The sequence below is a fragment of the Podarcis filfolensis genome, assembly GCF_964270895.1.
Source record: "Podarcis filfolensis genome assembly, chromosome: 10".
In the NCBI taxonomy this organism is placed as follows: domain Eukaryota; kingdom Metazoa; phylum Chordata; class Lepidosauria; order Squamata; family Lacertidae; genus Podarcis; species Podarcis filfolensis.
In genome coordinates, this window is record NC_139612.1 from 52,309,235 (window position 1) to 52,326,644 (window position 17,410).

The 17,410-nt window shown below is 41.0% G+C and overlaps 1 protein-coding gene across 6 annotated transcripts in view; it reads right to left on the reverse strand.

Moving 5' to 3' along the window:
* Positions 1 to 17,410, reverse strand: part of MYBPC1 (myosin binding protein C1) — a 111,882-nt gene that overhangs the window by 29,044 nt on the left and 65,428 nt on the right. For all 6 annotated transcript variants that reach the window (XM_083574177.1, XM_083574182.1, XM_083574179.1 and 3 more), the window contains 10 exons: positions 12,987 to 13,156; positions 11,761 to 11,893; positions 10,271 to 10,395; positions 9,142 to 9,247; positions 7,210 to 7,376; positions 6,386 to 6,548; positions 5,529 to 5,635; positions 3,649 to 3,782; positions 1,781 to 1,940; positions 493 to 597 (listed from right to left, as the gene is read on the reverse strand). In XM_083574177.1, coding sequence (XP_083430303.1) covers positions 493 to 597; positions 1,781 to 1,940; positions 3,649 to 3,782; positions 5,529 to 5,635; positions 6,386 to 6,548; positions 7,210 to 7,376; positions 9,142 to 9,247; positions 10,271 to 10,395; positions 11,761 to 11,893; positions 12,987 to 13,156 — 1,370 coding nt within the window. The remainder of the gene's footprint in view (positions 1 to 492; positions 598 to 1,780; positions 1,941 to 3,648; positions 3,783 to 5,528; positions 5,636 to 6,385; positions 6,549 to 7,209; positions 7,377 to 9,141; positions 9,248 to 10,270; positions 10,396 to 11,760; positions 11,894 to 12,986; positions 13,157 to 17,410) is intronic.

Below are 17,410 nucleotides of genomic sequence, written 5' to 3' on the forward strand. Positions count from 1 at the left end.
TGTCATGGGGGCAGGACAACCCACCTGTCATAAGATTGACAGGTGGTTTGTCCTGCCCACCTGTCAAACGTGGCCCAGGGGGGTGGAGACAAATATTGATCTAGCCTACCAGACTGAAAAGGTTTCCCTGAATGCGTGATGCAATGTTTATAATACTCCAAGTTTCTCTTCCTTCAAAAGTGATAGTCAATAAAGTGAAACTAGGGTGGGAAAGTTGGAGGCAATTACTGTTATGTCACATGCTGTTTTTCTACATGTTTCCAGACACACAGAGAGAAGGCTGTGCAAGTTTTTTGCCTGTATATAAAATGGTATCTATGAAGTCATATACACAAGATGAAAATCTCCTTTGCTGGTTCTCAGAAAATTCTATTTTAAGAGACAGCAGCTAGATGCCCACCATGTGGGCACCAACTCAGAGGTTCCCATTAAATTTGACAGTAAAAAGCTAGGAAATATCAAAATAGCTGTGCACATGCTAGATCTACTTACCTAAGATAGGCGACCCACCATCATATGCTGGTGGTTCCCAGTTCATAATGCACCAATCTTCTCCTACATCAACCACATTGGGTGCCGCAGGAGGGTCAGGAATATCTGTTGCAAGCAAAAATATTTTTATTTCCTTGGATAGCCTCCCCTACTAAACGTGCTGATATTGCTGTACAGTGAACTGTTTATTGCTTATCACTAAAACTGGAGCAAAACTGGAGCAAAAAGTAGACCTTTAATAAACAAACTGCAAAAAAATATTCTAGACAAGACCGAGGTGTAAATCAGCACTCAACTACAAAGAAGTTCATTGGCAGTCTTTGAAACAATAATTAGTCCAGTTTGTACATCATATTAAACCATGCTGCACAAACACCCCCTCAGTGTTCTTCTTCCATTCACGCTGCTGCACCACAGACAAAACAAGTCTTTGAAGTGATAATTCTGTCAGGGCAAGCATTTCAGCTTACCAGGCAAAATTATCCCCCTCTCCTCCCCCTGCATGTTGTTCCAGGGGTTCTCCCAACCTTCCCAGAGTCAATTTTGAGGAGACATGCAGGGGGAGGAGAGTGAAAAAAGCCCAATTCCTCAAACAGAAGTCCTTGTTCAGGGCTTATTAGTTGAATCCTACCTGGAGTCTGGCTTATCATATCATCCAAACCTTCACAGAACAGAAACAGTAAGTGAAGAACAAACCTTGGTTACCACTCATGGTTTGTTTGAAGAGAAAAAAACATGAGGTAAGATTTGGGTGACATATCAAGACATAGTCTGGGTTGTTTTGTCAGTGACACAGTAGGAAAGGAGCACTGCAGGAACTTTTGAGCAATGTGTACAAGCACATTGAAACTATGCTTTAATGCGACAGGCAAACCAGGCCATTATCTCTTACCTCAGCTCATTTAAAATTTAGTTTTGTATACCACTCAAACACTTTTTCTGAACATTGAACAGCATAGTTTAAAAGCTATGACTTTTTCAAGAAAAGAAGCAAAAATCAGATGCAATCATATTAAAAAATTAAAAAGCAGAGGGGAGGGGAAACCCATAAAATCAGTGCAGCTAAAAACTATGGGTTGTATTCCATTTTTAGTCAAGAGTAAATGTATTAATGGACAGGATTAACTTAGATCCATTAATTTCAATGGGTCTGCTCTGAGTAAAAGTTACTTGGCTACAGCCCTATGAAGTACTTTGTATACTGAAAAGACCCATAGAAATGATAAATAACAACGCAGAACTAAGTAGAGCAGTCTTGGTACAAAAGTATTGAACTGGAAAGACTTACCAACCACTTTGATGTTGATGTGGGCTGTGTCTTCTCCTGCCTCATTCTTTAGCATTATTCTGTAGACACCTGAGTCATCTCTCTCAGCTGAATCAATCACCAAACAACTGCTGTCTGGGTAATTATCTGCCCGTATTCTGGCTGCAGGATCCATGAGCCACTATCAATTATGCAGGGGAGGGGAGGAGGAGAGAGAGTTTACACCATGGGATTGAAAACCACCAGGAGATTGGCAAATAAGAATCAAAGCATGATATCGAAATAGAAATCTGCAATACAAAAATCTAACAAAAATCTAACTGCCAACAGGAGTAAACACATGTTTAATATGGAGCATGTCAATGGGTCGCACACTCTATAGTACAGTCATACCTCATGTTATGTTTGCTTCATGTTATGCTCTTTCAGGTTATGTCCCGCAGTGACCTGGAAGTACCGGAAAGGGTTACTTCCGGGTTTCGCCGCTCGCGCATGTGCAGAAGTGCCATATTGCACCGCACATCTGCGCAGATATGGCGCTTCAGGTTGCGTTCTTTTCATGTTGCGAACGGGCCTCTGGAACGGATCACGTTCACCAGAGGTACCACTGTAATGTCCAAAATGGTATCACGACTTCTTTTGGTACTACCACTAGAAGCAGCATTACAGACCATAGTCCCTTACAAAAGCATGTAGGAGGTGCTGGGGTGGAGTGCAACTGAGAATGAATCAGCCACCACATAGCAAGCTATAATCTGTGCAGTGAAATGAACATCTACACAGGATGTTTTTAGAACGTTATTAACTCTCCACCCAACTCTGTTGCCACACTTCCTCCCAATAAACCACCCTTTCTTTGACACACACCCTCTCTCTGCCTTCTGTACAGGTGAAATACATTGTGGGCAGTCCCTACAAATCTGCCTAGTTATTAAGTAGTTAGACTGAGATGCAACCGGCAGGAGTGAACTGCAGTTCAGCAGTAGACCACATGACTTGAATGCAGAAGTTCCTGAGTTCAATCTCTAGCATTTTCAGTTGAATGTATCTTGGGTAACAGTGTGAAACGGAGCACCTCTGCTGTCAGAGAAAAAATTCTGGGCTGAATGGACAAACAGTCCAACCATGCAAAAGGCAGCTTCCTGTGTTCCTATCACAAGCAGCACCACACAGAACATACCACTAGTTGACACACATTTGTGTAACTGCAGTAGGGACAAGACAGACCCCTCCAGCATAAGACATGAGGGACATAAATCCCTCCATCTTCGAAACCTATTGTGAGCTGAGTCACCCAGCACATCACTAGGAGGAATGGTGAGATGGTAGGATGACTATTGATTAAATGGTACTCGCACTTTCGCTTGAATCCATTGCTTATTCCTTACCCTCTTCTCCCCCTTGCACTATTTCATACAAAATGATAACTGGCTTTTACATTTTATTGTGAAAAAACCACAGCAATTATGGAGCTTTTCATAGGTTAGGCATCCTCCTGTTTTAAGGACAGGATGTTTAGTCAAGGATGGCTCACTCTTCTGCTTCAGAAGGTTCTGGGCATGCATCTTCTGCTTTTTATCAAAAAGGTCCCAGATTCAGTTCCCAACATCTGACAGTAGGGTTGGGAACGTCGCCTGTCTAGCAAGCTACTGCCAGTCAGTCTTGACATTACAGAGCAAGAGAGACCAATGATCTGATTCAGTATAATGTGCTTCCTGTGTGCTATAGGCTAGGAGCAATCATTAACCACCCAAAATTTAGCTCAAAGTTATGCCACTGTTGATATAGGTTACTCTGCTACCCATATTTTATTATAAAACACAACAAAACTGATAATTTTTAAAGACTTGACATCAGATTGCAGATATATGTCTATGTTATAGTTGTACCTTGTCTCCTCTGCTCCACATAATCTTTGGAGCAGGCTCTCCAGAGACAGGAATTTCAAGACGTAACTTGGTTCCTGCTACAACTGTCACTGTATTGCCATCACCAAGCCCATCAAGGTGGATTTTAGGAGGATCTGCAAAATTGAGACACTGAGGAATTTGCACCATGAGAAGAACATTTCATTATGTACAAAGCCTAACAGTACAGAAAGCAGCAGATGAAAACTTTCTAAACTTGTCCATTTTTTTTATGCTTGAATCCTGGAATTGACAAATCATCCCGTCCTATACGCTGTCCTAAACATTGTTAGCTAGCCATCCATACAACAATTGGCTCCCTCATCTGGTGCATTCAGAAATGTTACACATTTTTGGTTCTTTCATATGTTATAATCAGGAATATTACAGATTTTCCCCAGCTTCAGTATACCTTCACCATATGTGTCTTACGGCATACTTATCTTCATAAGACTGTCCTCTGAAATACTGAAGAATATATCTCCCTCTTAGCAGGTATGGGCAGCCTTTTGCCCTTGAGATGTTGTTGAACTACAGCACCAACCCAGCCAGCGTGGCCACTGGACAGGAATGATGGGAGTTGTAGTTCAGCAACACCTGAAGGGCCAAAGGTTCCCCACACCTGTTCTTAGAAAAGATGGTCCAAACAAAGCCAACCTAAAACAAAGGGATGGCATAAAACATCTCACCAGCCAGGGAAGCAGTGATGCTGCTCTCCAGACCAGAGCCATAGCTAGGTGATCTTGTGCCCCTGGCAGAACCATCCAGATTGCACCTCCTAGCCACGGACAAGTTAGCTCTTCTTTTCGCCTCTCCTCCAACCCCGCCCCCCATTCAATTCACTCTCTATTAAAAACTATTTCTTATGAGGCAATAATACATATTTATATTTATGGACATATTTTTAGCCAATTTTGCACACACATACCCCATCGCCTCTGCCCCTGGCGAGGGCCCACCTCGCCACCCCCTAGCTACGGCCCTACTCCAGACTAATGGCCAAACCAGGCAATGATGCAGCATTAGCTCCAAACCTGGACATTATACCAGCTTCCTATTCCACAGATTGTTGGAACCCACCTGAACCAGAAGGAAACCCCAGGTTCTAAGGGAGATATGAGAGTAGCAGGACAAAGCCAAAACACATTGAAAAAGATGAGAAAACATCCTGCAAGTCATCCCACTGTTCAGAAGTTTGTTCAACTGCAATATTGGCTTGTGGCGGAACCTTTCACCTGACCTTGAACAAAAGCAACTATAGGCTGTGCTGTGGTTTTAAAAAGCAGTCAGCCAACAGCATCTGGAGAGTCACATCCTTAACCTAGTCCAACCTTCTTTTCAATGCAGTATCTAAATATAGCCCTCCATATACCTTTTACAATAAATGTTCTGCTCTCTCTTCTGTCCCCTTGTGTTCCAGATGAGTAGCAGTGTTGCAAAAAGAACAATAAGGAATCCAGTGGGATCTTTAAAACTATCAATTTTACTGTGAAAAAAACAAACTCTCTCTCTCTCTCTCTCTGTGTGTGTGTGTGATATCTTTGTTGTTAGTCAATAAGGTACCACAAGACTCTTTGCTGCTCTTGCTACAACAGATACACATGGTTGACCCTCGAATGTATCTCACTATGCAAGCCCCAGTGAACTGCAGGCATAGCTTCCAGCTCTACCAATTTCCCAGTATGACACAAATGTTCAAATGCAGGGAACAAAAGCAACCACTAGCAAATCATCTAGCTGATCCAATCTCTGCTTTAAGGCCAACAGTACATTATCCCTGTGATCCATGCAGGCCTGCCTCTGAATATTAAATAGCACATGAAACATTTTAAAAAAGGAACAAACAGGAACTCAAAAGTTACCTATAATATGCACTTTGCAGGGGATGTTGACATTATAGGCATCTGGAACAAACATGTACTCTCCATCATCCTCAATGAGTGATTTATCAACAATTAGCCGATGGATTCTGTGGAAAATCAAGACAGAAAATTTAAAGGAAAAAAATATGCAAGAACTTAAAGTATGAGACCATAAACTATACACTGCATTATATGACAATACAATTCTAATGTCTTATGAATTAGACCCAAATTGTTTCATATTTCTGAATGCAAAGATGAGTTTACACCTACATTTTTACAGACATTTCATACCATCAAGTTTGTAAGAGGAAGAACTGATAGATGCCACTAAAATTTATGGGCTCCTCCTCCTGTGTGTGCAGCTATAAATGATTTCTGCCCTTTTGATTTCTGATTTTCAAATTATGATGCCAATACCATTTTTACTACTTTAGCAGCTGGGTGCTCATCTACTGTCCTGAGAATAGAAGCAGCACTCATGTAGCAGCACTGATCTGATTGCTGCTCCCCCCCCAACCTAGTTATTAATTTAAAACGCATCAGGAAATGTTAATTATGAGTCTTCCTTTACTCATCTAGTTTGCCCCTTTTTTTGGTTATAAATATATGGGTCTTACTTGTTTTTCATAACCAGAATATCCCAAGATGGCTGTCATTTGAAATCAACAACCTTTATCCTTGTTGTTGAGCTTTTTTTTAGTTTTCCCAGACATTTCAGCAATCCCGCCCCTCATGCTACTTACGAGGGCTGAATACCTGCCGGACATATGGCAACCCTACCTACCTGTAGTAAAGGAATGGCTCCAGGCATTTTTTAACCCTGATCTTCAAGGATTACTGTTTTGCATGCCTACCTTCCTTTGTGATATATCTTAATGCGGTCACTGGGTTGGAGAAGCTGCCCATTTTTGTACCACTTCCCTTCTACGTTCTCAGAGATCTCACATTTCAGGGAGAGCTCTTTGCCAAGCCTCACAGTCTGGTCTTCCAATGGATGTAGTATCTTAAGTGGCCTCACTTTGAAACAGAGAAATGAGAAAAATTATTGCAGCAGTTCATCATGATCTGTTTATGTCAGCGGTGCTGAACTGGAGCATATCTGGACCACAGGAAGCTACTGTGGTCCAGTACTGTGTACTGTGAGCTCCAATGTGCATCTAAGAACCTACCAAGTTTTGTATTAAGATCAAGCAAGACATGAATTGCCTGAATACAATTAACATGCATGTTTTTATTCTGTAAGTAGCAGCCACAAACAGCTGATTCAGATAGGCAATTTTTGTTAGGTTCATGGCAGGGAGAGAAACTTCTCCCCAGCTCCACAGTCCTCCTGAGGCTGCTCAATCTTTCCCAAGTCTGCTATGTATAGAACAAATATGTACATTGACTGAATTTATGCAATTAACTTATTGTCTAGTTAGAAGCAGTGCCTATTAGCAGTGCTGTCCATAACTGAATTCTCAGTTAACAGCATAAAAAGTATAAGCATGCAAATAATGGCTTAGAAATAGCAAAAAAATAGTACAATGTTCATGTTCCCCAGTAGTTGCTTAAAAGGAGACACTTTCACTTGCTTGTCCCGCATGTGTGTGCTGAGTAGAACTCGGAGGCTTCTGAAGGCATCACATGTACTATTTCTAGCACAACTAGAACACCATACCCCACTCCCCACACTTACAGTCAACTTTTAGTTTACAAGATGATTGTCCTCCTGTTGTCATCACTGAATAAGTTGCATTGTCAGCTTTGGTTCCTTCCTCGATGATTAGAGTGTGTTTTTTACCCTCAACCTTCACTTTGTATCGAGATTTACTATCAAGAGGCAGCTCCACACCATTTTTAAACCTGTTCAGGGACAACAACCAAAACAAAAAGGTGACTGTCTGCTGATAAGAACTCACAATCTTTCCTGCTTGGAAATACGCCCTGGAAAAACTTTCTGGTAGATTTGAAAGACATTCTTCTGAGACAAAGGACAAGGCGCACCCCTACCTGTGCGGTTCCACTTGCCAGAAGCCCATCGGACTGGCAGTGGCATCTTACTTCAATAATGGAAACAGGACAGCACACCTGAGAGCAGGAGGCTCACTCAGGGGATGCAGGGCAGGCCGTGTGCAACATAGAACTCTGTCCTCCAGCACCTTGCTTCTGCTGCTACTGTTCCCTGTCCCCACTCCACCCACCAACTCAGCGCCTGCTGAATGAAGCACCCACCTGCCTCTACCTAATGGTAGGGTTGTTAAGACAAAAGCAAATATTTCCATAAAGAGGGTCCCCTTTAAAAATGTAAGATGCTGCTTTCACAATATTCATATTCTCTCTCTCTCTCTCTCTCTCTCTCTCTCTCTCTCTCTCTCTCTCTCTCCCTCTCCCTCCCTCCTCCTCTCTCTCTCTCTCTCTCACACACACACACAGATTTTATTTTTATATTTATGAGATGTTCGGTTTTGATTTTTATTGCAATTAGCTTTTCATTGACCACAAATAATGTTTATCGCTGTGGCAGAATCCCTCCCCCCAATGAATAGCTTTTCATGTGATAATCATCATGTGAAAGGGTTGTCTCATTACACTGGTACTAGTTTATTATTAAAGACGTCTCTGTCCTACGAGCTCTGGATTAACAGTAAATTGAACATAGTTGCAACTTTGTTCCTCAGTGATCAGGGTGAGGTTTTTTTTATCTTCAATCTTCATTTTTTTAATGGAAATGTATCATCAAGGGGCAGCTCCACGCCATTTTTAAATCTGATCAAGCTGAACAAGCCATGAGTGGCAATCAAAAAGTTGATGGATATGGCTGCAGTCACTCAGCAAAGATATGGAGCAATCACGAACACCTACACTTTCATCCTCTTACCATGTTGTTGATGCATATGGCATAACTAGCATTTGGATAGCTTTTCTGTTATATTTTGCCCAACTGAGTTCAGCAATATGATTTGTCCAAATCCATTTCTCTTAGGGTTTAGGTGTACCTGGACACAATCTACACTGAAATTGAAGCTGATCTGAACAAGGAAAGCCTTATTTTTTCTGTGCCAGGGGATGCTCCTTGCATAAACCTTTGCTTGCACAAAACTCCATGTGCACATGCTGACATTTGCACATGATCCAAAGCTGCTAAACTGCCCTTTGGAACACCTAAAATTAGTAAATTCTCATTGGCCCCCATCCTCATAGTTGGGCATTTTGGGGGTTGTAGACCCAACATCTGGAAGGTGCCACACCGGCTACCCCTGAATTGCTTCTTAAAGCAGCCAACCTCCTCCAACATGGTGCCCTCCACATACTCTGGACTACAACTACCATGAGCCCCAGCCAGTACAGCTGGGGGGCACCACATTGGGGAAGTCTGATTTAAAGGTACATTTGCAGCTACCTAGGCAAAAATGCAGCAGGATAAATTGTACAATACACCCTTATACTGACAGGCACTTCATTTCAGGATAACGAAAGTCCAATCTAGCTAAAATCCATTATGGCCATGCCCAGTTAAAAGCAATGGAACTTAAATTGGGTATGACTAACTTGTTAAATTAACCACAACTAATCTCAGCAGGACTACCCCCCAAAAAATATTAATTAAAGAAGGATGTAGGTGGCTTACCATTTCACATTTGCATCATCTTCAGACACTTCAACTGATAATTCTATTTTGTCACCAATATAAGCATTGGTATCTTCTAAGCCTTTGGTCACAATCACTGGGGGCTCTGAGGGGAGAGGAACAAAGAACACTCTGTTTTAAAATCATAACATCAGATGGTTTTGTACATTGCAGCCTCCTTTGAATCAGCAAGACCATGTTTCCACATCTTACACCAGCTGGAGCTGGAGCATTCTGGGAGCCCTAAGTCTTATGATCCATTGCATGAGCAAAGAAGAACATAAGAGTGGTGTAAAACTGATGGACTTAGACTGGAAAACATAAAACCCCCACATAGCATTGTGCAGTCACTATCAGCTGACCTAGGATATTGCACCAGTACATCAAAACAGTGCAGGTAGGGGAAAAGTTCCCTTCTCTCCCCCCCCCGCCCCCATTTTCTTTCTTTTTTTCAGACTACAAGCACTTATTTGTCTGTAGCATTTATTTTTCTTCCCGCTCCCTGATTCTACAACCTGTTATAATAATAATTTTAAAAAGTGAGCCTCTATGAGACATAGAGAGAAGAGGGAAGAACTCTTACGGAAATAATTTTGCCTAACAGAATTCTAGCAAGTAAGAATTTGTTTAGATAAGACGAACTGGATATGTTTATCCTGTTTTAACTTCATCACCCTTTAGCTCTTTTGGGATTGTTATGTGTGTAAACTATTTAGATGTTAACCCCCCCACAATAATTTTTTTAAAGCCATATGGTCTCTTTATCTGCAGTTTTATACCCCTGACCTTTCAGAGACAAACCCCACACTGCCTACTGGAGACCCAAGTGAGCTTAAGCTGTTTGGTGATGGGAACCAGGGGAAAACAAAGACTTCCACCTGGTGGCAGTGGAAAGGTCGTGGGAATGGAAGAGCAAATGAGAAGGGGAAACTCTGTTTGGCCTTGGTCTTCCTTCCTCACATGCTCCAGGGTGTAGCTGGGCACCCATGACTGTAGCTAAGCCATAGCAAGTGCAGGTGGCTCATTTCATCTATTTGAATTGTCATCCCCATGCAGAACAAATAAACCACAAAACTGTGCTATTTCATATTAGCGGAGAAACTGACAGAAACTTTGTAATCTTGCTTACCTCTTACAAAGAGTTCTGTAGAGCATTTCTCATCACCAGCAGTCACATGATAACGGGCATCATCTGTGAGCATGCAGTTGTTGACAAATAAGATTCTCTCATTACCTTTGTGCTCAAATATGTATCTGTTGGAAAATGGCAAAATAGCAAACGTGGAATTATGGCCAGGTTTCTAGGAATTGTACAGGGTTCTGCTGATCTAATAGAAGGGTAATATAGAGAAAGAACCTATGCAACAGGATGTCTTAAAAAGGTGCCATGTATTTCTCTTACCTGTTTATACTTTCTGCCATGGAATATTTAAATTTGATTTTTTATCATGAAATTTGCATGCCGCTTTTATTGTTCTATTATCATTATTGCATTTTTAATGGTTTTTTATCTTTAAGCCACCCAGAAAAAAGAATGTTATTGGGAGGCATAGAGGTGGTGTTCATTTTTTTTTTTTTTAGCAAATAGCCTAAGCTTATAGTAGGGTTGTAACCATTGCTGCTACTGGTGGTGTGGATTTTAACCATTTCCTTTCCTGCTACAGATTTGAGGAAAGGCCCCCCCCCAAGTGTCAACAGGGAATTGACACACACACCCAAAAGCAAAAAGTTTCAGAAGAGAGAATTTCCCCGAGACCTATTTCAATTATTAATAGTTATCAGTTGTTGTCCCTCCACCCCACGGCTTATTCCTTTTGCATTTTAACACCTGTATGTTAATGTATGTGGCCCTAAAACTATCAGAATACATTATTTCTAGGAAGCTGGGGAAGGATTATTGCAAACACAAAGTTAGAGAGGCCCAAACAGAGCAGTCTCTGAAACCCTAGATCAGTGAAGATGGAAATAACCTGTAACAGGAGCCCAGGTTTCATTCCAGCACTCTTGTCATTTTTTCAAAAAGTACAATAATAGCTGGGGCAAAGGAGCCAACATTACTGGTAGGCCAGATGGCTCAAGGGATAGGTAATGGGATATGGAGCCTTTCACCTTGAGGTCATGGGTTCACATTGGTTTCAGGTCAGTAATGACCAAAGCTCATTAGCATCTAACAGCTGCTTGGTGGCCCGAAAAACGCAAAGTAGTATCTTCAGTTGATCTGGCTTCTTGAGAGAATGTACAGACCTTGGGGAAGCAGGCAATGATTATGAACACAGACTCTACTCCAGTGACCCAAACTCCTCCTCACGACTTTTCTTCCTTTCTGTCCTAGGGGGCTCATTGTTCAGAGTGGCTGGCAATGGCAGAGGTGGAGAGTGTTCCTGGACACGTCCAGTCCTCAGAAGCATCTCATCCTCCTGCCACACCACCCTCCCACAGGCTCTGCTTGTCAATATATAACAGACATGGATATACAAGTTTTCAATTTATACACTTGACAGTATATGTCAACAACATACTGCGGAATACACCTGCAATAAAACACCCAATTCTCTTAATTAAGGATATAAGAACTGAATATGAAACATTGTTTAAAGCTGGGTTTATGGGAATACTTACTTTCCACTTGGACGTATTTCTTGCCCATTTCTATACCACTTGAGTTCCACCGTTGGGTCAGCCAGCTCCACTGAAAATCTTACTCTACCTCCTTTATCCACTTGATATGCAGGATCCAGAATCTTAGCAAAAGCTGTTGGGTGATAAAAATGTTGAAGTGGAGACACACAGACAGAAAATATGTGGAATCCCATACTCTGTCATGAAACTTTACAATGTCTAAAGGCGCCTTCATACTGTTGTTCAATGTGGATTGTAAGATTCCCATACCTCCGTTGTCCAGACGACATTCTCCTTCATATCACAGACTTCCCACACTTTCATCTCCCTCAATCCAGATTTCCTCACACTCCATTTTGGAGCATCCCTGGCATGAGACAATCCAGACTGAGGTCAGAGAAAGTGTGGGAAGGCAGCGATTTGGAAGAGATTGTCATATGGACAATAGTGAATTAATGGAGATACCCATTAGGATAAGCCCTGAAAAATATGGAATAATCAGCCGTTCTGCTTAAGGTGTTTCAAATGGTATATTGCTGTTTTTAAAATGTGTTATCTTGCTCTCAAATCCTAGAGTTAAAATAAACACAAATTCTGAGTTGTCTGACCCCCCAAAACTGTACTGTAGCTTTGCAGGTCATGAAGCCTAGTTACCATAACAGGCAACAGGGAGATAATTTAACAAGCCTGATTTCCCCAGTGAGAATTAAGCCATACTTGGCAAAACTCTTCATATGCCTCAACTGTTAAAAATATGACAAATTCCTTTGAAACTCCTGGTTCCTTGCTGTCATGGAGCTCCCTTTGTGCCCACGACAGGGTGAGGAGCAGGGAGAAGTAGGATTGAAAGCATCATTTGGCCAGTTGGGGTCAGCTTGTACCATGGCGGCACTAGCCAATCTACACTCACGGCCAATCAGAAAGCAGCACGTGGGAATGGGGAGGTGTGTCATTAGATCAGAGTGAACCACAGGTTCTCCTTCCTGGTCTGCTCATTAAATGGTTGGGTCCTCCATGGACCCAGCCAATGCAAAGCCTGTGCGTGTGTGTGTGAATTCTTCACATGGCTCAATTGTTAAAAAGAGAATGGCTCTCTTTAGGAAAGAATTAGAGACCTTGTTATGAGGGCTGCAAGACTAATTCCTGTCTGCGAGAATCTTTTAGGAGGAAAAGTGTCACTTGTATTCCTAGGCAGATGTGAAACAGCTTTTCCTTGCTTCCCCTACCTGCACTTTTCTTTTCTTCCCTGCGGGTGCGCTTCAGACGTTTCAGCATGCCCCTCAGGTCAGTGATTCCATACTGAAAGGCAATTTTCTCATAGTCATTGGGGCTTGCACTCTTCAGGATCTCCCACACATCTACATCAGGCTCCTCAGGCTCCTGCTGCTTAACCTCCCTGATCAGAATAAGAGATGGGGGAGGAAAGGAGAGAAAAAAAGAAAAGATGTGCCAGATGTTGGCATCATGAAGAGGACGCATGTGAATTCAACTTCCAGTGGGATACGTTGTTGTTGTTGTTGTTGTTTTAGATAAGACTTGTGATTTAAGTCAAAGGCTTAAGGGCGTGCCTGAGCTAACAAGGTTGCTTGTGCAATCAAACATCCTTATCCAAGAAGGGGAGAGAAGTAGCAGGAGGCATACTTACCCCTGTCTTCAGTGGGTAACATTTTACAGATCTTGAGTTAGACTTTTGAATTCAAACCTGTGAGATTTCACCTGAAAGAAACTGGACTTCTGCACCAATCTATTGTTTTTCCATGTGTGGGCTTCAACTGATGGAAAGAAAACTGTGAGATGTATTTTGAAAAATATAATTTTTTAAAGGCCGGGATTAACAGGAAGTAGCCTATTGGGTCAGGCCATAAACACAGGAGGCATTTTGAGAATTTTACTATTAAAGTTTGTTTGATATTAAGAAATATTGGCATGTCAGGGTAGCAGCTTACTGTGAACAGGCTGATTTCTCCCGCTTTTCTCCTCCCCACTAGCGAGTGGAAACAGGAAATAGGGTCCCCGAGTTAGTGTTAAATCCAAACCAGGGAGAGTGGTAATCCAAGCACAAACATTACCTTCAGTTCATGATCCCCAGTTCATATGTAACATTAATCTATGGATTGTGGTTTGTTGCTCCCACTTGTGGAGAGGAGCAAATTGAGAGTGATCTGCATGTTCACTGGAACTATTAACCATGGTTTGCCATGATGTGTGAACATACCCTTGTCTCAAAAAGTAAATTTGTAAAAATTATCTGGTAGCTTAGGGCAACAAGTTGCAGAGGCACCAATATTTCTTTCCTTAAACAGTAACTGGTCTCCCCCCCCCCCCCATCAAAAATAATTTTTGCAATAGCAATCGGGAAATCTACAAGGAGAGTAGACATAGACATGTGAAAATGAATGATAACCTTATGGTGAGACTACCACATGGAATATATTGAGCCTGTGTCTTAATTAGACTGATTTTAATTCTGTAGCAGTAAACATTAACAATAATAAAATTATGGTGATGGTGATGGTGATGGTGATGATGATGATGTAGGCAGTGTCTTTTTCATTTAAAGAAGTGGAACCACTAAATTATTGGGGTGAGGAGGAGTACTTTGCCTTATAGTAACATTTTATAAAGATCCTTGGCCATTTTTTGTAGATCCTAGCAAAATGTTCATATAATGTACTGATATGAATCAACTGTTGTAAATGGGTTTTATGGCATTAACAATATTCTTTTAAGTGTCTGTAAGAGAATACATACTGTTAACATATTATAGGTGTGGCTTTATGATATGGCCTCTTATTTCACTTTTTTCATGCTTACAGTTTTCAAAGGTCGGCTACTTACTGCAAAATACTGCTGTGTCAATGCGATTCTATCTTTCCAAAGGTCATGTAAAAATGCAAACATATCCAAAAGCTGACATGCATTAAGGGGATGAATTCTCATTTTAATAGGCTGGCCATCCTAGCTGTGGCAACTCCTCTCAGTTGCACATGCATCAACAGGAACCAAGATGAGAATGTTCCCCTTTAACATTAATTAGGCAGTTGTTGAGAATGAGGATTGGTGCGTCCTGATTTTCAACCCATTATAAGAAATACTCATCCACCCTCTTCATTTACCTTGTTCAACTGAAGAACAAATCCTTGAGCAAACATACTTTGTCCTGAGGATGAAATGGCTGAGTGGATAATGGGCATGAGACATATTGTTCTTGTTAGTCACTTTTCTCAAAGAGTGACCCTAAGTGACTTACATTCAAACCAATTAAGAACATCTGATAAAAATATAAAAACACAGCTTAACAGATATAAGGCATGACTTACAGAACCTGCAGAAACAGGCCGCAATGCCACCTTTCATCAATATGGATCTTTTGTTGCATCTTTTCTCCTACCTATCCTATTGTTTGTGGATCTTTTATCCCATCGTAGTGAATGTATTGTTAAATATATACTTTTTTTAAAGCTCAGTTAAATACTTCAGTTTTCTTCTTTCTTGGAATTTCACTTTGTTTTTACAGAAATGCAAGTTCATTACATGCAAGCAGTTAAATCAAGCCACTTTCTGAAACTTATTGTTTGAGGGAATGACAGGCCCAAGTCCAGCTGTCACTGCGATTCAATGGATTAGCGTACCATTGACAGTTTAGATGCATTGCACCTGGTCATTAGATGTAAGACAAACTCTCAGCCTTCAGGAATGCAGTCATGTGTTCTAACTATTTGGCTGCTAGATGCTAACATAAGCTGCAATGTAAATCTGACATCCATCCATGTAAATTGATTTGAGCTGAAGTCAATGTCATTCAAGAGGCTTAAGCAGTTTATATATTCCAGTGTATTTCCACCTAAAATCTGCAGAGTCAGCATGTATAATATGAGCATTCAGATTTTTCCTAAAGGGTTTACTGATGAAAAATTAAGTGTCTTCAGTACAGCCAGTGAAGTAAAGTTTAGCATGACAAGAAGCAAATAAATGAGGAGTTGTTTAAGTAGCACTTATGGGAATTGTTCCATCAGTCTAAGCTTTTTACCTTGCCAGACAGAATGATCCTTACTCCCCTTCCTTCCATGTGCTCTTCTGGGAGTTCTCCAGAAAGCCAATTTTTTGGGTGGTGGGGCATGGGAGAAAGCCATGTTGCACTAGTGGCTTTCACTAGTTGGGACTCATTAGCTGAATCCTTCCCACAGTTACGTTTTCTTAAAGCAGTTAGGTGTAGCAGGATATGAAAACCTATTCTAATAAACATGATTCTAAGCAATGAAATGAAACATGATTTCTTAGTAATGAAATAAAGTAATCAGATTGTACTGAAAGTCTGATTTGCCCATTATCCACTCAAGAGTTACATTTCTGTACATCTATATGCATACACACATATATATCCATATATAACACAACAAAATTAATGTAGCAATAATACTGATAATTCCACACTATTGCAAAATTCACTAAAACCTTTCCACACACAAGCTGTATATTAGTAGGAAACATCAATGGAAAATCAAACCAAGCCAATGCATTTCCATATGTAGATATAGATATATCTACTAGTATTAATATAAATATTACAATGAGTGCATGCCAAACTGAGGATCCTAGTTAGGGAAGAGAAAATAGAGTTCTGGCAAGCATGAAATAGATTTTTTAAAAGTTTTGTTGTTGTTGTTCAAATAACATCTAAGCATTTACTTGGATCAACTTTTGAAACATGGTCAGTTCATGTTTTGAAAACCCATCTTCCTGAAGCCAAACTAAAGTTGCATTTAAACACAGTGTGCAACTATATATCTTGTTTTTTCTTAAACTAAATACAGGCATGGGTGAGCCCGATCTTCACTGCAAAGGCAGTTACTGGAAAGGAGAACCTTGAATCTAGTTAGTGATGCCTGCATGATAGACCTGGGAACTCACTCTATGATTTCTTGAATTCCATGGACGAAACATGAGAAATAAATGTAAGAAATAACCTTCCAGCATCCTTTGCAGTTAAATAATTGGTTAAATCATTTCAAAATTAATTTTGATTCCACCCTATATAAATGATATATTAATGGACTATTTGGTAAATTTTATCCATACAAAAAAAGCTGCCTGCTTTTTCCCTGCTCTTGCTTAATGAACAAAGTTATTCTGGTCCAATCTTGTGACGATTTGATTTCCGCCCCCCACTCAATAAGCTTGATAGTTATTTCATTAAGCATAGCCTTTTCCCTAGAGAAACTGCCAGAGCCACGTGAGATTTCTCCTAGGCCACCTTGGCTATAGCAAGACCCTAGATTGCCTAGTGAATTCACACTAGGGCTCTTTGAAAATAGAAGAATATGATAATTTTAGTAATTCTGATAAAGTGACAATAGGGTGACCTCCTAAGCCCTGGTGCCCCAGCAAGAAGCATGACGTCCCTGTCACCTATTTATAAGCTTAGTATGGCATAGTGGTTGGGAGTGTTGGACAAAGACTGTGGAGATCCAGGTTCAAATCCCTCCTCAGCCACGAAGTTTATTGGGTGACCTTGGAACAGTCACTCTCATCCTAACCTATCCAACAGGGCTGTTGTGAGGATGAAGTGGGGACTGGGGAGGGTCATGTGTGCTGTTCTCAGCTCCTTAAGGGAAAGGTGGATGAAAATATAGAAACTTTTACCAAGAAG